Source organism: Callorhinchus milii, unplaced genomic scaffold (genome assembly GCF_018977255.1).
Source record: "Callorhinchus milii isolate IMCB2004 unplaced genomic scaffold, IMCB_Cmil_1.0 Scaffold7, whole genome shotgun sequence".
NCBI lineage: Eukaryota > Metazoa > Chordata > Chondrichthyes > Chimaeriformes > Callorhinchidae > Callorhinchus > Callorhinchus milii.
Window position 1 is genome coordinate 15034016 of NW_024704748.1, and position 24395 is coordinate 15058410.

General features: G+C 40.8%; 3 protein-coding genes across 3 annotated transcripts; 2 read left to right on the forward strand and 1 right to left on the reverse strand.

Moving 5' to 3' along the window:
* Positions 1–4114: 4114 nt before the first annotated feature.
* Positions 4115–12518, forward strand: sar1aa (secretion associated, Ras related GTPase 1Aa). Its single transcript, XM_042336693.1, has 7 exons — positions 4115–4264; positions 5316–5390; positions 6203–6322; positions 7158–7223; positions 7986–8089; positions 8463–8594; positions 9793–12518. The coding sequence occupies exons 2-7, from the start codon at positions 5333–5335 to the stop codon at positions 9907–9909; spliced, it is 597 nt and encodes a 198-aa protein (XP_042192627.1). The 5' UTR covers positions 4115–4264; positions 5316–5332; the 3' UTR covers positions 9910–12518.
* Positions 12519–13204: 686 nt separating this feature from the next.
* tysnd1 (trypsin like peroxisomal matrix peptidase 1) lies at positions 13205–19151 on the forward strand. The gene is made up of 4 exons (XM_007897727.2): positions 13205–14715; positions 15452–15582; positions 17365–17550; positions 18376–19151. The coding sequence occupies exons 1-4, from the start codon at positions 13490–13492 to the stop codon at positions 18591–18593; spliced, it is 1761 nt and encodes a 586-aa protein (XP_007895918.1). The 5' UTR covers positions 13205–13489; the 3' UTR covers positions 18594–19151.
* A 1366-nt stretch (positions 19152–20517) lies between these two features.
* On the reverse strand, positions 20518–22476 carry ddit4 (DNA-damage-inducible transcript 4). The gene is made up of 2 exons (XM_007897715.2): positions 21988–22476; positions 20518–21553 (listed from the first exon to the last, which is right to left on the reverse strand). Exons 1-2 carry the CDS (start codon positions 22169–22171, stop codon positions 21066–21068), a joined length of 672 nt encoding a protein of 223 aa, XP_007895906.1. The 5' UTR covers positions 22172–22476; the 3' UTR covers positions 20518–21065.
* Positions 22477–24395: the final 1919 nt, after the last annotated feature.

The following is a 24395-nucleotide window of genomic DNA, read 5'->3' on the forward strand; positions in this document are numbered from 1 at the left end:
ACAACTTTAAAATAAGAGGGATTTGTCTGAAAAACAAAGATAACTTATATTTCCAATCATACTTTGGCAGGAAACTTCAGTCTACTGTGGTATTTCATATTTAAAGCCAATTATTTTTTCTTCTTCAAGTCTCTCAGCTCTATATTCCAGGCACCATCCCTCAGATGAGGGGAGGCAAACATCTGCCAATGTCCATCTGTAACTGGCTACCAAAAGATACGATGGTAAAGCAGCAATAATGTTAAGGGTAGCTTGATCTATCCTTAACAGCACAATCAAGGTCAAGAACTTCCCAATTGGAGTATTGCTTACACAATCCTGCTCAAAATCCCTTAAGTTCTCAGATTCCAACCAATTCTTCCATTTCCGTACAATGATTGTTCTCTTGACTCTATCCTCCCCCCTCCTTGCATAGTCAGAGCCTGAAAACAAACATTGCCCAACTGAGATGGAGTCTGCACAGTCTAAGTCTGGGGAGCCTTATTGGTAGACTTTATCTCTAGTAAATGGAGTTGAACAATACCATCTAAAAGATAAACTGGAAGGGTGAACAAGATGCACATTGGCTACCACTTTATGCAGCAGAGCAACATCACACATATAAGCTAGTTACCTTTCTACCTCTACTGCATCATAACTACTATGTACAGTGCACACAATTACAATTACAAGATATACTATTATTATTGTTATTATTACATACTCCGAGGATCCTGAAGAAATTCCAAAGTGTCAACGGAGATAAAGTTTAAAAAAAAACAAGTGCCATATTCATAAAAATATTTTAACCTATTTCACATGTAACACTTCAACAGTTATTCCTAAATGCAATATCGATATTTTTTTAAATACTAAAGAAGTCCTAGGTTTGCAGCCAGCAGGATAAGGGTAAGTGATTTAATGAGTTTCACTGACATATGTGAAGGAGACAGACACACATGGAGATCATACTAGCTAGTGAAAACATGGCATCTTTCTCATTGGAAAATCATATGATCAATTATCAAAACATATTGCCTACCCATTCAATTCTTGCACCATAATGGTTGAATATATATTGAATATATATATATTGCAATATATGCATATATTTGGACTGTACTGATACACTTTCCAGAATGATTATAACAGCCTGAGATTAGCGTTGATCCCAGACAACAGTGACATTTGATACTCCACTCTCTATACAAACCGCAGATGGCTGAACTTTAATTACCACAGGACAGTATAATTTATTCAGGTGATAAACGATATCAACTCCCATGTAGTAGTAATGTATTCTAATCACCTCTGTTGGCATAGCTACAGTATTTCAGCCACAGCAATACACACAGATACTCTTTGAGACACTGTGGTTCCACTCCACACAAAATCATGAAGGTCTGCCAGATAACCAATGTCTGATCTGTCACTTAATAGGGTACCTGACACTGAGCATTTTTGTGTCTCATTAGAAAGACAAAGCCCACAAACGATATGCTACAAACATTGTCAGAATTTGAACATGGGAAATTAAGGTGCTGCAATACAACTACAAGTATTAGGTGATGAATGTGATATTGCAATCTATAATATAACATTATCCTCAAACAACTTTAGAAAGCCTCTACATTAAAGAAACAGCTCAGGTCAATCTCTATTTAAAAGAGACTTACAGCACTATTACCAGAGGTCGAAAGGTAATTACAACACATCATTTCCATAATGAATTGAGATGTGGGAAAGAAAATAAAGTCACTTACAGAACATCTAGTATGTGGCAATTGATGCTTTGAAACAGTAAGAGGGCAAAAGATAAGAGACAGCATGAACTGAGAGAAGGACAGACCAACTCAGAGATTTATTGGACAGATTAGAATTAAACACTGGATTAGACATTTATTTCAGTAGAAGGAAAGCCTTTAGTCAGCAAGACAAACCAAACTGGTAAATATATTTCAAGCAATAAATACTCACATTAAAGTTTCAGTCACAATATACTTGAGATTACGATGTTCATTTTGGTCCATCTAGTCTATCCAGCAGATTCAGTCACTATTAATTTTAGCTACACATGTTAAACTGATTCAGATACAATATAGCTGTAATCCCTATTCTGAAAAATCTCCTTGATGGACTGATAGAGAATTGAACACCTGCGTAACCTGATTACAGTGCTGTCACCACAGCAACATGTTCTACAACCAACCAGAGCTCAGGTAGTAAACACTTCTCTACTGATTCCTACATTACAGTTCCTACATTACAGTTCCTACCAGTCAGGTATCCCTTCTTTAATGTATTCGGATTGTTATAAAGACTGTAATATGTGATTGCAATACCAGAAGAGACGGACATTCAGCGCATTGACCCTGTCCCATCATTTTATTGTAAATAATAATAATAATCCTTGCATTTGATGTAGCATCTTTCCCATCAAGAGGTCGACTCAAAGAGCTTCACAGGATTTACTGTACACTGCAATAATCGTGTAGTGTAGGAGAATATAGCTGACATTAGAACATGGCAGATCTTTTAATTCCATTTCCCCACCTTTTCTTCATACCCTTCGTAACACAGTACCATTACTGCCAAGTATATATCTATTTCACATCCCATTTGATTGTGCCTCCAGAATCTTTAGGGGGGATTGTGACTCAACCTACCTGCCACTCCATAATGCAATGTTCCACAGCAATCAATTTATAAAAACTTAAAACATAAGTAGCTGTTTGCTATTTGTCTGACAGGTAAATTGTAATACATCTGAATACATGATCGTATTCAATATTTCTAACCAGTTTCCATTGACCTTTCTGTTTATACTATTTGTATATATAATGATGTTGTATCTTGTAGTATACTGTAGTAGTAATGTGATATGGCCTTACCGTGGATCAAAGAGATGCAATGCCTTCACCAAGCAGAAAAAAACAAATGCTCAGTGGTTGTCACGAGCTTCTGCTAATTGGTTCAACGATAGCAATACAATTGCTAGGAGTACATTTGTTGTCAAACATAGGATTTTCTCTATTGTATGGTAAAAGGAGGTTTAATTGGAAGCAGATCTAGGTTTGCCCACAAATGGAATGAAATTAGCTGAGAAACTTTTATCTGAAGGCTGATATGGAAGAAAAATGCAGTTCTTGGATCAAATACAATGAAAATTCATAATTTTTCCAGCTATTAAACAGCAGAATGATTATGCAATTATCATATGCACCTTTTTTGACAGCTGGTGCACTCTGCATTAGTTTTTGAGCTACTCTCTAAAAATCAATTCAATCTGAGCAATTGTGTGTATGTTTCTATCAGTTAATGTGATCGTGTGTCTCTCTACCAATTTTTGTGTATCTGTTTGTCAGTATATTTTCTCTCACTCTCTGAAAGTGTTTGTGTGTGTCCCTCTCTGTCTGTCTGTTACTGTAAGCGCTCTGAGACGCTACACTGCATGGAGGGCGCTATATACGTGCCAGCTGTTGTGTATTTCTCTCTTCCCCCTGGTTCTGTCTGTTTATTTCTCTTCCCTCTGTGTACTTATACACTGTATTTCTCGTGTGTGTATATATTTACTGTATGTGTGTATATACTGTGTGTATATATACTGTTTATGTGTGTATATACTGTGTATATATATGTATACTGTATGTGTGTGTATATATTGTATGTGTGAGTATGCTGTATGTATATGTATGTGTGTATATACTGTATGTGGGTAGTTACTGTATATACATCTAGATATGTATGTATGTGTGTGTGTGTGTATGTGCATATATGTGTGTATGTGTGTATATATGTGTGTATGTGTATATATATGTGTGTATGTATATATATGTGTGTATGTGTATATATGTGTATATGTATATATGTGTATATATGTATATGTGTATATGTGTATATATATGTGTGTGTATATATATGTGTGTGTATATATGTTTGTGTGTACGTGTATATATGGTTGTGTATGTGTATATGTGTGTGTGTATATATGTGTGTGTGTACGTGTATATGTGGTTGTGTACGTGTATATGTGGTTGTGTACGTGTATATGTGTGTGTATATATGTCTACACTGTGTGTGTAGTTAGTACAACCCTCTGTTTGACTCCCTGTCTCTGTCACTTGACCCCGACCCGGAAGTGATGCTGTGCTGAGGCCGGAAACATTCCCGTTGGTTCCTGCGCTGCCGGGAGTCGGTGTCGGAGAGAGACCGCTCGGAGCCGCGAGACAGAGAGAGAGAGACGGAGAGAGAGAGAGAGAGAGAAAAAAAAGAGAAAGAGGATCAGGTCAGAGCACAGCACAGCCCCCCCCCCCCCCCCACCCACACCACCGGCTGTCAGACACCCCGAGTGCGCTCAGCTGGTGTGAGGGGTGTGAGGGGTGTGAGGGGGGGGGTCAGGCCCCACTGAGCGACACGTAACCGAGAAAGAGCCATGACGGGGGGGGGGGAGGGGAGAGGAAAGGAGGACACTGGAGAGGGAGGGAATGATTGAGCGTGTGGGGGGAGGGATGGAGGGAGGGAGGGGGTGAAGAGGAGAGACAGGAAGTGAAATGGGGGGGAGGGGGGGGAGAAAGAGTAGAGGGGGAAAAAAAGTAAGAGGTTGGGAGGGAGAAAGAGGAGGAGGAGGAGGAGGTTAGGAAGCAGAGGGGAAGTTGGTGGTTTGGGAGGAACACCAGATTTCTTCACCGAAGAGATCTGCGAAAATATGGAATAATAATCTTTGCCAAAGTGCTTCATACGAATTACTGTAAAGTATAGTGACTATACGTGTGTGGCAAATTGTGCACAGCAATGTCCCCCACACACACACAGCCAAGAACTGCACAGCCAATGTTTTATCTGGGGAATTGTCAGCCAGGACACCAGGAGAAACTCCTTTTTTTTGGAATAGCGCCATGGGATCTTTAACGTCCCCTTAAACAAGCAAACGCCTGAAGGATGACACTGATTATGCAGAGTTATCCCAGCACTGTATTGAAGTGTCAGCTCACACCACAAGTCAAAATCCCGACGTGGCACTTTGAACACAACCGTCTAACTCAGAGATGAAAGTGTTGCCAGCTGAGCAGGCTGACTTGTACTGCCTTAAAGCTCCAGAGACAGAATGAATTAGGATTGTTAAACTGGATCTAAATAGATACTTGGGGAAAAATAGCTAAAATGAAAAGGGGAGGTCATAGGATTAAAAGACATGTTGCTCATTTGTAGTGCAGAGCATTGGCTCTATTTAGGTTCCTTAAGGTTAGCTTCAGATATGTTGCAGTATCTGTAGCTTTTTAAGTAAATTCCATTGCTGTGTAACCAAGTAGTGATCCAGATTGTGTTTACATTTGTAGGTGTGTCCGATTCAGAAATGGAGACCTTTTTCGATTGGATTTTTGGTAATATTACCAGTATGCTGCAATTCCTAGGTAAATGGGTTAGTCTTTTATTTCCTCTCCCTTTCTCCTTTAAACAAGGAATTTCCAGACTTCTAACAGCTTTTCTGATATCTATCCTACTTGTTTGCCTGATCGCAATTTAGATGTGATTACCCAAAAATGTGCTCTTAGTAGTAGGTTTATTGCACCATTTACCAGCCCACTGACTCAGTTTGTCCATCTCTGATTTGTACTTTATTTTATTTTCATCTTTATTCAGCTCAGTAAATTACCTTTGGGATCCCCAAGACTATTTGTGCATTACCTCATGAATTATTGAGAAGATCTTATAGATGCTCAGTGCCTCCTTTCTCCTTTTGTGCTGGTTTAACCCCCAGCTGAGAAAGCAGTCAGGCAATCCCGTTCTATAAAATACAACTCAAAATACTGCAGGTGCTGGAAATCTGAAAACAAAAACAGAAGTCGCTGGGAACACTCATCAGGTCAGGCAGCATCTATGGAAAAATGAAAGTGAGTCAACGTTTCGGGTCCACGACCCTTCATAAGAACTTCGTCAGTCCAGTTCTGTAACTGTATGGGGGACATGAGATCAGCCCAGGTTGTCTCACTTGCTTCTTTTCCCCATTGTTGTCAAAGTCTCCTTCCCTTTTAGCCCAAAGAAGATCAAAATGTTCCTAAATTGAGAGTCGCTATAATAAACATTTCCAGTCCAAATCGGTATCCGTGCACTGGACTTACTACGGGTTTTTGTGTACAAAGCATTAGTAATGTTTGGAAAATTTGCATGCTGGTCAAAGCAAGAAATATTTTCTTTCAAAACTACACTAATTTTCTTTGTCTAGGTTTATGTAAGAAGTCAGGAAAGTTGGTTTTCTTGGGTTTGGATAATGCTGGCAAGACAACCCTACTGCACATGTTGAAAGATGACAGACTGGGACAGCATGTTCCTACATTACACCCGAGTAAGTATTTCCATCAATTTAGCATACTATTCCTCAGTGAACTGACTTTTCACAAAAGGCTGAGAATTCATCTTTTGGTTCATCATTTTAACTGGGGTAGTGATTTATAATGTTGACTGGCCATATTGTTCCTTAGATGGTGTCCAGTAGATAAATTGTTTAGTCTGAATATCAATAGACATCAGTCACAGAGCTCTTATAAGAAGTGCTACCTGCATGAATAGTCATTAAAGAATAGATCCAAACTTGAGTAATCACGCAAGCTGACAGGGTAGTAAACTAATTGAGGGATCTAGATGACCGTAATCCATTCACATTTCTCACTATTTATGCAATCTGATCTGCTAAATTAGATTACAGTCTTGTAATAATTCCCAGGAGTAATTTGATTTATTTAGTGGATGCACCATGGGTCTATTTTACCTAGAGTATACTGAGTTGTTGATTCCAAGTGATTGACAACTAACTCCTATATTTCTGCAGTTTTCATCCCACTTGCAGCCACCAATTTTTGCCTTCCAGAATTAAGCAAACAAATCCCTTTATTTCCTTACAAAAGTATGTTCTAAGCATTGCATTCTTCAGTAAGAACAGACACAACGAGAAAAACTTGTGTACTTATGTACTGTCAATCAATGGTAGCTTTTTCTGGCCTTTTTCATGATTTTTGTTCTTACTGTCTCCTAAGAGTTGTTTTGCTGCTAATTCTGCCCATAACTACAAACCCTGACGTGTGTAGATGGTTGTTTTATTTGTGGCTGTTGGAGCTTTGCAGGTTTTGGGAGCTCCATGGATCTGATTCATTCTCCTGATTAGGTCCTGTTTCTTTACACAGCATCGGAGGAACTGACCATTGCAGGAATGACGTTTACCACGTTTGATCTTGGAGGTCATGCACAAGGTAAAATTCTCACAAGAGATGTTTTGTTACCTTTTAAAGCAGGATAAGCTGAATTTATATCAACAGTCTTCATTCAGTACAGTATTTGAATTAAATTAGTTAAAGCTATGCTCCCTGTTTATACGTTGTTTTCTCTTACCGAGTCTCGCCATCAATAGCAGGTAGTGATGAAACCAATTACCTAGGATGCACAAAGTATCTGTAGACTGTCTCAACAGTGGATCCGAGAGAACTGGGTAGTGTTCAGTCAAGTGCTTCGGGACACTAACCTGTGTGAAGTGCGCTATATAAATGCCAATTGTTGTTATTTGGGCTCTGGTTTTAAGAACTTTCATTTTGTTCATCTCCATTGGCAGAGATAAATCAGTTAACCAGCCCAGTATTTGGCTTATAAGGACTTGATATGGTGACTGTAGCATGGCAGGCATTGTAGATTCACATCAGTAGCAGAGTAGTGGGCTCTTGGGGAACTGCCTTGTAAAGGGAAGAGGCACTCACAGTTGTAGCATTGTGACTCCGGATTTTCAAGATACACTCTATTTTCTTGATTAACAACAACCATATGAGTGCAGGACAACAACATGAGAAAATGAGGCAAGAGGAACAGAGGAGGAAAGAATCTTTGAATGTAAAATTAAACTTTGTCATTAATAATTATATAGGCTTTCAACTGTTAAATCTTTTCACTCTCATTCAAATAAATAAAAAAATGGACTATTCTCTGGAAAGGAGTTCTATTTAAACTCTCCTGCTTATTTGCAGCCCGACGAGTTTGGAAAAATTATCTCCCTGCCATTAATGGAATTGTTTTCTTGGTTGACTGCGCAGACCATTCACGGCTTGCTGAATCTAAGGTTGAGCTTGATGTAAGTCAAACAACATTAAGGTGAAGTTTTTGGGAGGTGTGTGGGAAAGGATTCTTGAATTCTAGAAATTGGGTTTGTATGATGTAACTCATTAAAGCAATGGTTGAACAGGTTAACTTTTCTGAATTACAAAATTATTTAAACGTATTCCCATAATTTAGCTGTAATAAATGCATGTGATGTTTCTACTGATTTGTTGGGGGGATTTTGTGTTGAAACTGCCTCAATTGTACCTTCACTTAATGCAAACATTGTGGTCAAATAACAGCTGGTGATTCAGCACTACTTGACCAGCAAACCTTATTTCAGTCGTAGGCTGTATGCAATGTAGTCAAATGTGCAACATAATCTAAAACTTTCCCTTCCCTTCCAGGCATTGATGACAGACGAAACAATATGTAATGTTCCAATTCTTATCCTTGGAAATAAAATTGATCGACCAGAAGCCATCAGTGAGGAAAAGCTAAGGGAAATCTTCGGTCTGTATGGACAGTCCACAGGAAAGGTAAAATATGGTTTGGGTTTCCAGAGAGAACCTTTTTTCTTTGAGACCATGACCATTTGATTAGATGCCCAAAATGCTTGGGAAGCTCTACTCATGTTACTCTGGGCATGATGCAGAAAAATAATTGCAGTCCTCAAAGGATTAATTAAACGTGTGGTTGGGTCACTTTCCCTGGAGTGGTTTCATTTTGCCTTACAAGTTGCAGTGATTTACAGTGACAGCTGACCATGTGCTGAGCTAGCACAGACAGCTGCTTGCCCTGTTGTTTGTGCCAGCGTTAGTGATAAGGGAATTTTCCTTCCAACTGTTTTATAAATCGGACCTACAACCCTGTTAAGGTTATCTTTTTCTTTTTATATGAAATGCTGTTTCTTGTACACCTGGAGATTTACAAGTCCATGCTGAGTGCCTTTTGCTTTTTAAATTGACCCCTGGTGAATACAATGAACAGGTTAAAATTATCAAAACTAAATAAGAGCAGGACAGTTTTGTATTTCAACCAATTCCTCTTTCAGTTATGTTTGCAGCCAAAATACAAAGGTATCTTAAGTTAGGAAAAAGGAAAGCATTAGGTCTTCATGCACCATTCCCTTAGTTGAGGGGGCATCAATTGATATACTCCTGTGTGCTCCGAGATGCTGTCTGTCGTGAACGGTGCTATATAAGTGCTAGTTGTTATTGCCTCTGACTGGTAGAACTTATTTTCAGCCACTCTCAAAAATGTGCATATGAGCAATCAGCTGACTCTTCCTGTGATTTTTTTCCTCTCTCTGTGGGTATCTTACCTCTCCTGTTTAATACCAGCAAAATCATAAGCTAACTGCTTGTGCTTTAATGAGCTCAAACCAGTGTCGTGTTCCATAGCATGTGTGCTGGTACACTTTGTACTGCCAAAAACTATTGCGCATTTGCTGGTACTAGTCATGACTCTCATGGACCATTAAATCTTGGTTCTAAGCAAGGAGTTGCTTTTTAATAATCAAGTCTACTTTGTCAACTGTCTTTATTATACACTCGGAATCTGACTCGGAATATATGAAATTAATGCAAGGAATCCTGCTTGCAAATAACATTTTAGACCTTGTTATGTTATTATGGCATATATCAAGAAATATTCATCAAGGAAATGTATTTTGTTTTCACAAATCTTCTCCCCCTTAAAAAAACTGTATTAATTTCACACATTGATCTGTTCTAGGGTAATGTACCCCTCAAGGAGCTGAACACTCGGCCATTGGAGGTGTTTATGTGCAGTGTGCTAAAGCGTCAAGGTTATGGAGAAGGATTTCGCTGGCTTGCACAGTACATCGACTGAACTTAAAATTTGACTACTGTGGACTGAACTAGTTTGCCATTGTCATGTTTTTTTTCTTTTATTTAAAAAAAAACAGGATACACAACTGTCGACTCAACACATCATAATGCCAACCAGGAGATAATCCCCATTTTCTGAGTTTTTAAGTATAATTTGAGTTAAATGTTTGTACGATAATTCAAATTGTAATGTTACACATGATCCTTTGTTTCATACTAGCTGAAAAATTTACACTTAAATGTATATTGTGCAACAGTCTCAGGATGTGTGCATTGTTCTTTTTTTGCTCTGCCCCTCTTCTCCCTTCCTCCCCTCTCACCACAGGGTTTTTTTGGTGCTCTTAAATTGTTTGGGAATGTTTATACTCAAAGGCCTTGTTGCAAACAACGTGCATTAATGAAACAGAACAGTTGTTAACTGGCCACTGATCTAAGTATATGCTGAAAGCATTTTAACCCAACTTGAAAATGGGAGGTTACAATTGGCCTTAGTTCCTACTCCCTCAACAGTGGGATCCTACTCCAGTTAGGAGGTTAAATACTGCCTGATTTTTTTCCTTCCACACCTCCCTCCTCCCCCCACTCAATCCCTCACTGGAAAGTGCAGACGTATGGGCATCGTTAACACAAACAGGCTGAGTTGTGATGCTATACAGAGTCGAGCAGCAGCCTGCTGACATTTAGTAATGTAAAATAGATCACATGGTTTACCTGCTAGCACTATGTAACTGTATCCCAATAGGAGTCGGCACTTCAGGAGCAACAAAGGGGAGAAAATTGACAAAAACATTTTTTTAACCCAAATAGGTTATCATTGTATTAAGAATTTTGTTGACTTTTCACATCTGTTTTTCTTCTTTGCAAGTTAATGTTTGCAATTGAAGCCATTCTCAACATATTCTGGGTTGAGATACAGTTCACTACAAAATATGTACCTTGCACCTGTCTGGGTTGGTGAAAATGCTGTCTGATTTATAAACACAAGTAATTAGTTCAATATCCAGTTATCTTGCTCTCGATTCTCCAGTGATTATAGTTATTGTGTCAATGTGTGGTGCAGGTTAATTGTTACACCAAAGGTGGATCTTCGAAGACCTTTCAGTGTTACTGCAAATATTGCATCCCTCATTCAAACCTGCCAGTCTAGTTTTGTATGACTAATTAACTGTAAAGTTTAAAAATTCACTAAAACAAATTTTAAAAACAAATTATTGTGTCATAACTAAATGATGGCCTGGGTTTTTTTAAACCTTAGTAATTTTGAGAGTGAAAAAAATTTAGACAACCAATACCCAGGTGGATTGAGTATAATGAAGTAGTTGTTTAAACTTCATGAGTGATTGTAAAGAACAAAGAAAATCTCCAGTTTGTAAACACAGGTGGATGGCACAATCAAGAGCTATTCAGTGAATAACAAGTTTGACCCAGAATTTTATTTACTTCTCAGCGACTGAAATATTTGTAAACATTTCTATTGCACAATTTCTTGCACACTTTTAATTGTAATGAAAGTGTTTCTGATTCATACGGTTGGTTGCTTTTAGCTTTCTTCGTTGTGTGGTTTGATTGTAAAATTACCATAGATAATGCAATGTGTTCTACAGATTGATAACAAGCAGCAGATATTCCCCTTACTCCTATTAATTATAGCTAATACAATAGAACAAATGTATTTGGGAATTCTTATTTTTTCTGTTCACTTCCAAGATTTGCTTATCACAGATTCACAAAAGTCGAATTGAGTAGCATTGTTATTGAATGGGAAAAACGTTTACAGTAGTCAATCGAAAAGAATGAGTGGTGGTCAGTCAACACTAAGTACTATAGTTATTATTTTGTTTGTGCATCTGAAGGCTTTAGTCACTTGTCAGAATGGTGGTGTTCTTTCAAACTGCTGAAAGAATGGAGGCATTCTATGTAATAGTTTTGTTTTTCTTTGCTGTGCTTCTACATGGGCCAGGCAGATTTCTCTAGAAATAGCACTGCATCCCATTCCCAAGCTCAAATTGTTTTTTTTTGCTCGGTTTGCTCAACCCTAGTGCTCAGCCCCATGGTGGCAAGCCCTTACAGTGATGCATTACTTCTTGAAATGGGAGTACAGCAGAAGCCAATTAATGGGAATGTATTTTCAAAAAGTCCATCTTGTACATTTTCAAAATGGTTTGCTTGATAAGGGTGAGCAGATTACTGGAATGTTTTGCTTATCACAGTTTGATTAGGTGGGGGTACCAATTAAGGAGTTTATATGCCAACTGCATTGTCAGCGGCATCCTATTCTCCAAAGCATGAATGCAAACTTTTTTTTTATCTCTTCCCCCCCCTCCCTCCCAAGACTTTAGGGCTTCTCACATAAGTTGGTACTGTACCTGCAGTATTACTCCCATTATTGCAGTTCTACATGTTTGTAGTCATTATTCTCCACAGTTTTAAAGAGGGTATTGGTGACAAGTTTAGCCTCTCGCCAAATTATTGCCTTCACCAATTAATTCTTGTAAAAGCTAGTTCATACCCTCGCTGTCAGTTCATTCTCCATCTAGGAGAAAAATAACCTGCAACATGTATAAATGTATTATAAATCATTGCTTTATTTGAAATAAACATATAATTATATTGGTGTATTGTTTTCATTCCATTCAAGTGCATCCTGCGTAAATAGAAAAGCAATCTTGCCTGGAAAATCTCGGCATCTGTTGCATTTCATCGTAACATTTCAGATGCCTTCTGTGCTGTTCATGCTTTCTGCGTTTTGCTAAATTTCCATAGAGAATGTGAAAAGCTCAGAAAGAAATGCAATTTAGAGAATCTGGGGCAATATTTGCACCGAACTGGTTGAATCCGAGTCTGCAATCCAAAAGCGTAAGCTTGCAATAAATCCCAAGATAAGGCTTTCGACTATCAAGATCTCTTGGTAGCCAGTTCTCGGTGCCTCCTCTAATAAGGTGTTCTTCACGTCGTGGATGGGAGTTTCCAATTACTTTTAGCATACTTTATAACTGAGCAATTGTGTTTTGCATCAAGTAAATTCACACCCCAGTCAGTGCCTCTGGAGAAAAATCATTTGGTGTCAAGTGAGTGGTTTGGTGTAGCAGGGCAGGATGTATTCCCTGTTACAAACAAAAAAAAACCCTTGGACGCTGCTCTGCCCTCACCTGATCAAAACAGAAGCATCTGAAAACATATCCCAACCGCTGTGACCACTGTTACAAACTCCTGAGGATAATCAGGTTGCGACAAAAGTACTTGTAGCGACTTCTGAACAGCTGCACATTCAGAAACCCCCCCTCACCCCCCCCCCCCAAAAAAAATAGGTGGATTAAAAGCCTCCCAGGGACACTGTGGGCTGTTTTGCAATGAACAGGTCCTCCCGCAAGTTCAAGCCATTCTATTTGTCGCACACGTTACCATTGTGATTTTTAATATATATATATATCTAATACATTGCAATTGATTTAAAGCCACTCCTGGACTGGATCTCCCTGACACACAAATAACCTGCCATGTGATGTCAGTCACTGTCATCGCTTCCGGGTTAGAGAGAAGTAAATGTGGAGTCGTTGCTCCTCTCCAGCTCTTGGCCGCGAATGATTGCTCCGGAAGACTGGAGTTGCATCGTCTCTGCCTCTGTGCAGCGCGGCGGTGCGGGTGGAATCGCGCCAGACCCGACTGGTCCTGAGCGCCCGGTGTCCTGTCCCGGGCAGGATCGCTCGTGCCGGGGCTCTGACCGGGACGGAGCGTGGAGCTGCAGTGGGGTGATCCTGGACCGCAGGCGTGGGGTGGTCCTGTGTCATGGGCTGATCTTTCTCCCCTTTCTCCAGCAGCCGGACCGCGACCTCACTCGCGGGACGTTCCTCCTGCCCGGGGCATTCCACAAGGATCTGCGGGTTCAGGTGCAGTTTTCCAGAAACGATTGCAAACCCAAACAGGTTCTTCCAGTTCGGGAGAATGATGCAACCGGACAGGACTTTGATGATCCCGCATCGGGTTTCAAGCCCAGTTTGTCTTGGACTGCTGGTCGCCTGACAGATGCACAACTCCCCCATAGCCAGGCTGAGATGCTGATGTTGTGCTCTTGCCCAGAATTTAGGCAAATCTTCCGAACTTTGTTCAGCAAATTAGACAAGTGGCACTTCTACAGCGAGGAAGAAAAAAGCGAGTGCGGTAAACTTCAAAATGACAGCCTGGGTTTGGTTTGGTTTGGTGTGTTGCAGTGCCCAGGTTGGCAAGATTGCCCGGGAGGAGATCATCCCCAGTACATTAGTAGCACATCTTTACAGAAAGGGGAACCTCTATTCACTTGTGCTTCCCCATTTGCCTCTTTCTCTTCCCACATTTTCATGAACACTTTCAGTAAAGGAATAGTGAGTAATCTTGCAGGAGAAGACAATGCCATGATATTAACTGATGCCCGCTGTCTGCCGGGCACCGAAGGCGGTGGCGTTTATATAAAGTCGAAAGATCTGTATTATTTAGCCGGCTTAATTGTGGCCCCTCTTTGCTGGAAAGCCAATGAGTGGATTGGGTTGACGTTGGTGTGTTCAGTGGGTTCCATCATCAAGAATATTGGAAGGTTTTTGAAGGTTTTTGACTACAGTGGTAAGAGAATGTTGCCATTCTGGACAGTGCCTGACTACCTGACTATCCCAGGAAGGCACAGGTTAACTCAATTGCTTAGCACAGTAGCCCTGCTGGAGAGTGGAAGAGTTTGGGGATCAGGAGTGATTATCAGCCCCAAACTGATTCTTACTTGTCGACATGTGTTAAATGGAGAATCAACTGTGAAAGTGAAAATACACCCCGACTCAAACAGGTACAGTAATGAAAGTCGATTCTGCTGTGGTTGCACTTTGGTTAAAAGTGTTTAGCCTGTTGCCATCAATTTCAACACTGCATTTACTGTTTCATATCTTCTTGTGAAATAGAAGTTCACACTTAAAAGGCCATAGATCATAATAACAATCACACCTCACCACATTGTCAAAATGATCCAAAGCACTTCACAGGATTTACTTAAGTTTAGTAACTGTGTATTTTGAATTGGTGTCTTGCAAACAGCCATGAATTAAATGACCAATTTTATGTGGTAGTCTGTTGTTTCAGGACACATAGAGAACCTCTCTTCTTTCTTCAAATAACATCTGTCTAAACAGACAGACAGATCCTAATTTTAACACCTGATCTGAAGGACGGCATGTCCTACAATGCAGCACTCCCAAACACTGCAATGGAGTGTCAGGTAGACTATGAACTGAAAGTCCCAATGAAAGGCTTGAACCCATAACCTTCCAGGCCAGAGTGCTACCAACTGAACCAAAGTAACATCAGTTCACATGGAACAAGTAGGTGGAAAGTGATCAGAAGAACATTGGCTGATTTGGCTTTCTACTCCCTCCCATGCCAGCATAGAACGAAAATCAAACCTATGACCTTTTCAGCTAAATGGTTTTATGCTACTTAATGGGTAAATTAACACAATTCATTTACACATTAAGCACTGGGGCTTCACTGAATTTGCTAAGAAGAAAGTTTCCTATTTATGCCTACAGGTGCCTTGTGTTGAAGGGAAGAGTCTTGTTTGCTACAAAAGATAATTCGGCTTATGATGTGGCAGTGGTGGAACTTGAAGAAGGTCTGTCAGCTGTTGAAACAATTACAGCTGCCTCTGAATTTAATACCGGTAAGGAAAAAATGTGTATAATGCTAAAATAAATGTAAGAAAAAAACATTTAATGTCCAAAATGAAAAAGATAAATAAGTCTGAACTAAACTTTCCAAATTGTATGGATGAAGTGTATACATCTTCATTGCTAAAACATGTAGGTGTCATAAAATATCTACTGTAATAGTATATCTTTAAGCAAGTCTGTACTTGGGTCGTTCCCTTGATAATAGTGAAATCATGTTTACACCTGATATTTACACAATGTCAGGCATCTTCAAATCTATTTTAATCCATATCACAGAATGGATCTCCACTGTGTTGCTGACTAACTGCTACAGTGTTGATTCTCCATCTCAACTTCCCACTTGCTTAGCTCCTGATCTCTGCTGGCCTGGTATGAGGAGTTGATGAACCCACACTATTTTCCAGAAAAGGGGGGAGCAGATATGAGTAAATCCATGATGGCTATTTTTGTTTTCCAGTTTTGAGTCTGATAACTAATTTGCACCATTATTTGATACTCCACTTATATGGCTGGCCCACTCGTGAAAAAAATAAACATGGAAATATGATCCTCCTGTAGAGTGGGCAGCAACAAATATTTGTGCTTTTTGATTATTGCTTTTTGATTACTGGGCAACTCTGTTCATACTGTATGGCCTTACTCAAGTCTTGTGCCTTAGTCCAAGTGAACAATATATTTATCGGCCATGGATGTTAAAATATTTTGTACATTTAAGTGTTCTTGCTTATGAGTAACATTGACACTCTGGCATATCTTTTAGTGGCTAAATATAAAGTGATACAAGGCCCTTGCTCACTCCTACTCCTGTAAGTGTGCCGACAAGAGGGGAAGTAGAATAAGGAGGGTTTTGCTTTTCAAAATCCAGCAATACTAACATCCAATGGGCATTCCACACGGACTCAAACCATTAATCGAAACTGCAGAGCAAAGCAGAGAATGACTGAGGTACAGTTAACTTTCTAGTTTAGTTCAAAAGTTTAACTTTAGTTCAAGATCCCATTTAATAATTGCCTTTCTGCACTTGACTCCAGATTAAAAAACTATTTCCCACCAAGTGAGAAGCAAGATCCTGCACACCAATGAATGAGATACAAGGTCTATCTTAATCAATGTGAGATTGTTGGTAACTAATGAGAGACAAAGGCACCCAACTGCATTAGATAAAACTCTTATCTCCTTATTGATATATGGGAATCCTGTTTATACAAGCAATGTTTATTTTCTGTTAATGTGTACATTTATTTATGGGACTGAAATGAACTTTAAAATTTGAACATTAGAGAGAAATTGTTTGAAGGAATGCACTGTTATACACTACAAATTATAAATTGGATTTTAGTTGCAATACATACTTCAAAGGGGAATAGAGATCATTATTGGGGGAATGGGATTTTCTTCACTTTTTGCAGTATTAAACGCTTTGAGACAGGTCAGATCTTGAGTAAAGTTCCCTCTAATCTGTCCAACAAGATATTTTAACCCTAGATTCAGAGGAATACCCCTGGATGAGATTGTTAATTTTGTGATCAGTTCTATGTGAAGATATGTGAAGATTCATTTTGGTTTGGTTTAGACTGCAGATTCCAGCTTGAAAGGGTGGTTTTCTAATCCACGGTGTTTCCCATTTGAACAGAATTTGGGGCTTGATGACTTTTAGAATATTAAGATACTGTGTATTCTCACTGAATAAACATTATTGTGTAAAAACTGAAAATAATCATCTATGTGAATAACAAATACAACAAAGTAACATAGTGTGTCTCTGTCAACAGGAGAGGATGTCTACATTGTTGGTTATGGAGTCTTTGGCCAGCGTTGTAGTGCATCTGTGACTAGTGGTGTTGTGTCTGCTGTAGTTACTGCCGCCAGTCAGCCTGTGATGCTTCAGACAACGTGTGCCGTCCACGCTGGAGCCAGTGGTGGACCTATCTTCAGAAAAAACAGCGGTGAATTGCTGGGTGGGTTGTTGCAACATTTTAACTGGTTTGAGATACTGGTTTGAGTTTCTAGCTCATTGGCCACATTGAGGTAAAAAAGCTGTGGTTACACAGTATAGAAACCACAATATGAGAGTCCTATCAAACTGATGAAAACTTAATACATAACAAGAAATGAATATTTGGGGTGATCGCAACAGGTACAAATGCAAAAGGGCAAAATGACCCCTTCTATCGTTTTCATAACGACGACCCTACCATCTTCCAATTATAATATCAAGTGGTTTCTTAAATGCATGCCACATCCTGGCCTCTACTATTGTTTCTGGTCAGTTTCAACCTCCATATAAATAAAGTGTTCTTTAGATCATGTATTTGACGGTCACAGCAACCACCTGCATTTACCCTTCATAAGGTTATACGTGTAGACTCATGCAAAGAGTATTTACGAGGAGTGTGACTGTCATTCACATCATCCGTACTCCCTAACAAGTCACTAGCTTCATGAGAGGAGGAGGCAGATCAAACAATTTTGATGATTTAATTTTCTGTCTATTAAAAAGCCATGCTTAAGCTGCTGTTGTACCACAGGTTGGTGAGACTCAGGAACTGATTTCCCCCCATTTGGCTGATTTAATGATCTTAGTGTCCAAATTGCTAAAAATAGGCCAGGTAGTTCTCCACTGGGAGAAATGGAAAACCGGAGGTGAAATCATTTACCAGCTAGCAACGAACAGAAACAGTTTGTTAAAATGAGGTTTGGCTGATTTTCATTATTCATGCCATTGTCTTTTTGTCTGATCTGAAAGTAACTAATTGTTAAATTTGCTGTATTTTTCCAAACAGGAATTGTATCCAGCAATGCCCGAAATAACACTGTGGGAGCCAGTTACCCCCATCTGAACTTCAGCATTCCTATCACAGTTCTGCAGCCTCTACTCTCTGTATACACCCAAAGCAGGGACATCAGTGTCTTTGAGACACTGAACACAGCAAATGATAGATTGCATGCACTATGGAGACTCCAAGGGAGACTTTCAAGTTTACAGAAGAGTAAATTGTAAGTGTATGGTGATGCTTCAGATCCAAAAGTTAATACATTTCCTTCATAACCCAAAGATTTTTTTTTGCAAGAAAGTTAAAAGTCAAATTTATTTTTAAAAATTGTGAATGGCATTATTATTCAGTATCCTGACCAAGAAGTAGAACACAGTAGTGTTAAAAGCAGCACTTTTAAGAGTTAAGTTCTGGAGTAAAGTATTAGGTTTCAGGTGATTATGCTTTACCTGACCTACTTGCCCTGCAGATCTCTCCCAGATGCTCCTCTGATCTTTCTGATAGAAATAGGAGTAGGGGTGACAGGTGCTTAAGATAGGATCTAAAAGTGATCTTTGCTGAATATATTGACTGTTTCAAAGTGCTTATTAAGTTTTTTAAATGTGTTAAATTTATGTTATTAAATCTTTGTCCCTTGCTCTCATCCATGCTTATTTAGAATTGGTAGTATTTTTTGTGATCAGATCGTAATTGCAGCTCCGAGCATTCCTCTCCAATCTTCTCGGACCACATTGGGAATGGGAGGCATCTGAGTTTCTGATCCTCTGGTACTCTTTCATCAAAAATATTTTCCTAGGTGACATTTGTTAAGTCTTTCTCTGTAAAAGAATTACTAACTTAGGCCTTGCAGAGTGTTAATTAAAAATATATTTTTTAAAAAGTCCTGGAATATCAGAATATTTATGAGTGTTCTTTTAGCCTGATTTATAAGTACGGTGGTGCAACGTATTGGATGAGGCTCCAAAATAGAGTGGTAAGTACCTGTAAATTTTCCACACTACGCCACATTGGGAATAGGTCTATACTTCCACACATATTTAGGTTCTCCTAAGACACATACTATTTGGTAGACAAGGTCAAGCATTTAACCTGCTCAAAGCCTGTTAGTAACTGCAAGTAACTTGATGTTGGTGGATGCAGATTTTGGGATGATGCTGGGATCTGTAGAGCTCCCCATTTCTGCCAACTCTTGGACCAGACATATAAATCCCTTCATACCCTAGCACCTCCCTATCCCTAATCTGCTATCTCACTCTTCTGCTTGCAGGCTGCATTGAGTTTTACTTTTTTTTCTCTTCAGGGGCTGAGCTCCCCTAATCCCATCCTATTCAAGATATCAATATCTCCCACAAAACACACACTTTATATTCTGTGAAGCACTTTTTATAGACGTCTCAACAAGATAAGGAGCTATATCAAAAGCAAGGATTAGCACTCGCCTCACAAGTAAGAGACCTGGGTTCGATTCCCAGTAGGGTGAAACCTTGGGCAAGTTTTCTTACTCCACATGCCTGAAAATAATCCCTCAAGAAAAAAAACAATAATAAATTGATCACCTCAATCCACGACTGTTTGTGGGACACTGCTGTGCGCATTTGACTGCCGTGTTTCGCCCACAAATATACAATCAATTCACTTTACAATATATTCTGTGAAACGTTTTGAGATGCCTAGAAGATGTGAAAAGCGCTATATCAAATACAAGGATTATTATTATTATCAACTCTCTCACAGCAAAGGACCAAGCTGAATGGTTTAGGGTACAGGCGAGCAGGAGATGGACCAAGAGACTTGTGTCAGATTGATATTCAGGATTTCTTACAAAACTAGGGAGGAAATCCTGAAACAAAGACATGTGTTCACCCGCTCATATTTTATTAAATGAAAGGAAGCAAAGCTTTTATAATATAAGTTTTGAAATGAACAGAGCAAGCCTAGTTGCTAGATATCATAACCCAACTCAGGTTGACACAATGAAACCGAGCTCAATATGTCTGTCCAGAGATACATTTATGAAACCCTCCGCAGCCTTTAGAAACAATTTATCACCAGCAAAGTTTTCTCCCGTGTATACAAAATGTAAAGGCATTTCCGAATGTGAATTTTCTTTTAGAACCATTGAAGAAATAACAAAGGCAAGTTACAAAGAGAAACGTTTGGGTTTTTTTTTATTCAGTAAAAATCAGAGTAGAACTTAAAAGTAGGCATGTATATGTATATATAAAAAAAAACATGCAGACTTAAAAGGTTCAGAACAATTTCCCCTTAAAAGTAGTCTGCCCTGCAGACCTACAAGGTCCCCATCTAGGAATATCTATGCTACATGAATCAGAATTAGCACCACTGTCATAGTACAACCCCCTCAAGAGAGCTTGAAAGCTTCAGGCAGAAGCTTATACGTTAAAAGAAAAGATCTCTGTACAAAGGAACTCTTTGCAATTAGTTATTGCTTCTCTAGAAGTCGATCCTCGTCCCGTGGCCTATTCGGGAGTTTTTTTTTAAAAAAAAACGGGACTGGAAATGTGCAAAATGTAGACCCCATCACGGGATCAGTCCGTCAGCCCGGGGATTGGGGTAATTTTTTTTCAAAAAAAGTTTGTTCTATAGCTTATCATCGCTGTCTGTGTCTGTCTGTCTGTCTGTCTGTCTGTTCCAACACGTCGGTTGGGGGAGTGCGGCGGCTGCTGCTCGGGGCTCACTCAGCACTGCTCGATGACCAGCTCTGTGGGGCTGTACAGTTTCCTCTTAATGATCCTGAATCCCGGGCTCAGGCGCAGTGCTCGCCTGAAGCCCGGAGTGAAGGACGGGCCCGAGGTGAAGAGGTCCTGGATCTTGGGCCAGAGCCCAGCCTCGAGCCTCAGCACCAGGGTCAGCTCGAAGGTGGGCGACAGGCTGCCGTCCACGGCGAACCGGTCCACGTTCCTGAACAGCTTGTCGTCCTCCACGTTCAGGTCGATGACGGCCCCCCGCAGGCCGCACGGCTCGCTGGACGCCAACCGGAGCAGGTCCTCGGCCACCCGGGCCGTGAGCTGGTCGGGGATGAGCAGCTTGAAGCAGCGCAGGGCGCCGCGCTTCGCCTCCATCAGGCTCTGCTCGATCAGCTGCAGCACGTCGGCGCACAGCGGCTCCTCGAACGGGTCGTCCACGATCGAGTCCTGGTCACTGCACGAGTCCAGGCTCTCATAGTCTTCACCCGAGAGACAGAGAGAGAGAGAGAGAGAGAGAGAGAGAATAAGTATATATATATATAGAGAGAGAGAGAGAGCATTTAATTTACAGAGTTTCTTGTGCACAACGAGGCGTACGTAGGTGGGGAGGGAGGGAGGGGATGGGATGGGGAGACTGGGGTTGAGGTTTCAAAGCAGATCTCTCTCTCTCTCTCTCTCTCTCTCACACAAACACACACACACACACACGCGTTAATTCTTTTTAAAGCAAAAAAAAAGTGGGGAAGAGTGAACAGTGACAGCGCTCGCTCGCTGGGGCGCTATACCCCGAGTCAGGCGCGCTGTAGGCATGTCAATAGTTTGTTGTTGTTGTTGTTAACAGTATATATATATACACACATATATATATGTATAATCGAGTGGGGGAGAGGATTATAAGGGGGTTTGGACTTACCGCTGTCGGTGTCACTCGCGTTGTCGGCACCGGTATCACACACCGATCCCTTGTGCTCCGGCCGGGCTGGAGGGAGGTTGGGATGAGGCACCGAACTCCCGGTCAGGTCGGCGATTCTCTGCAGCAGTTTACCCCAGGAGGAGGGCAGGGGCGGAGGGGGAGCAACCGCGCGCCCGTTACACATCTTTCACCGGGGGCGGGGAGGGAACTGGGGGAGTGTTTGTGGTGGTGGGTGGGGGGGGTTCCTTCTTGGACGGGGAGTACCAGTAATTTTGGAGACTCTGCCGCTGGAAGTGCGAACTAAACCCAGGCCGAGCCACCGGGAGGGGAGACTGGTTCAGAAAAGTGCGTTGCGACCGACTTGGAAGACGGGTTGAAGGAGTGAGTGAGTGAGTGAGTGAGTGAGTGAGGCTGCGGCTTGACCTCGGCTCTAAGTGCTGTGCTGTGCCGGTGCTCCGCTACACCCCTCCTCCCTAAGTACTTGCGGCGACGCTCACGCGCGATGCGCGGCTATTTATGGAGCAGAGAGGGGGGCGCGGCGAGAGCGCGGTGATCGCCATATAAGGCGCGACGCTCCCTACATGGAGGGCGACTCGATACACGAGCCGCACCTCCGCCAATCAGGGCAGAGCGCACGTTCGCCTCGTCCGCTCTCAGCCTCAGCCTCGGGCTCAGGGACAAGGTGTCCTCCTCCATCCCTCCCTCCCCCCCTCCCTCCCTCCATCCATCCCCCCTCCCCCCTCTCCATCCCTCCTCCCTCCCTCCATCCCTCCTCCCCCTCCCTCCATCCATCCATCCCTCCTCCCCCCCTCCATCCATCCCTCCCTCCCCCCCTCCCTCCCTCCATCCCTCCTCCCCCTCCCTCCATCCATTCCTCCTCCCCCCTCCCCCCTCTCCATCCCTCCTCCCCCCCACTCCCTCCTCCCCCCCTCCATCCATCCCTCCCTTCATCCCTCCTCCCTCTCAGCCTCAGTCACAGATAGTGAGGCACAGAGAGAGAGGGAGACGTGCTGGACAAGAGAGTCAGAGAAATGTTCTCTGGCACAGAGCCACACAGGAAAGCGAGGCCTCTGTGTGTGTGTGTGTATGTGTGTGTTTTCTCTGTGTGTGTGTGTGTGTGTGTATGTGTGTGTTTTCTCTCTGTGTGTGTGTGTGTGTGTGTTTTCTCTCTGTGTGTGTGGCACGTCGTTGGATCCAAATCACATGGCTCTCATCTCACCAATGGCACACAACGCAGTCTGTACATTTACTGCTCAAGTCGGTTTGTGGTTTTATTAAAACATCATCTGCGGTTGTTTGTGTCAAATTGATCCGTAAGAGGGGAGGAGGGGAGGGAGGGAAGAGTTTGATTTGCAGCTTTCAGGTGTCTTACCTTAAGTTTTTTTTAAAAAAAACACATTTATTTTTTAAAAAATCAACCCGCGAGAGATTAGTTTTACAAATGCAATATGTTTTTTTTGAAGGGGGTTTTGCAACCGTCGCAATTTTTTTTAAAACAAACATTTCTATTAGTATTTTCTTTTGCCAATTAAGGAAAACCAACCCAAGCTCAAATGTCTGCGTCTTAAGCCCGAACTAAGAGGCTTTGCAGTTCAGATAAGATGTTTAAGCGAGCAAAGAGGTTTAATACCCGCATCAGAATTAAATCTTTTGAGGTCCGAGAAATTAATTGTTCTAAACATATTCGGCAACAAAACGATTTGTTGCAACAAAGTGGCCAAGGGCACAAAGTGCAAAACACTTATATTCAAAGTATTTATAAACAGTAATACACAATAATCGAGGTTTCCAATCTGTCCCGGAGATTTATAAACTAAAGCAAGACTTTGAAACAGTAAAGATGCTTTGTATCAATGTTTACAATTACATAATTGTAACCATTTTCCAGAATACAACATTGCTGCTTATAGTAAATTAATATGTAAAAAAACATATTTTGTAGCAAGCAGTGAAGGGAAACGTTGTAGGAAAGAAAGCTAAACTGAAAATGTTTATAGTTAAACAGGATTTATTTCACTTCCTAGTCAATGGATATTAATCAGACATATTCTGTAGTAAATATCTTGTGTCAAACACGGTGGTGTGCCCTAAGTGATGCCACATTTCTAAACACTTATGATAATAATCATTACATTTGATATAACATCTTTCACTTTGGGACGACATCCCAAAAGATTTTCTTACTGTGAAGTATAGTGAAGAAGGCAATGCACTTCCATTTCACTTTATTTTTATTATGCTAGTAGCAAAATCATATTTATATTTATTATATATTTATATAAAAGATGCACTGTCCAATTTTATAATGACTTATCCAAATATTGTATACATTATGCTGCACAAAAAAATGCATGGTTTACTTGTGTGGTTTATTTTGTTGATCAGAGATACATTGAAACCTTTAAAGG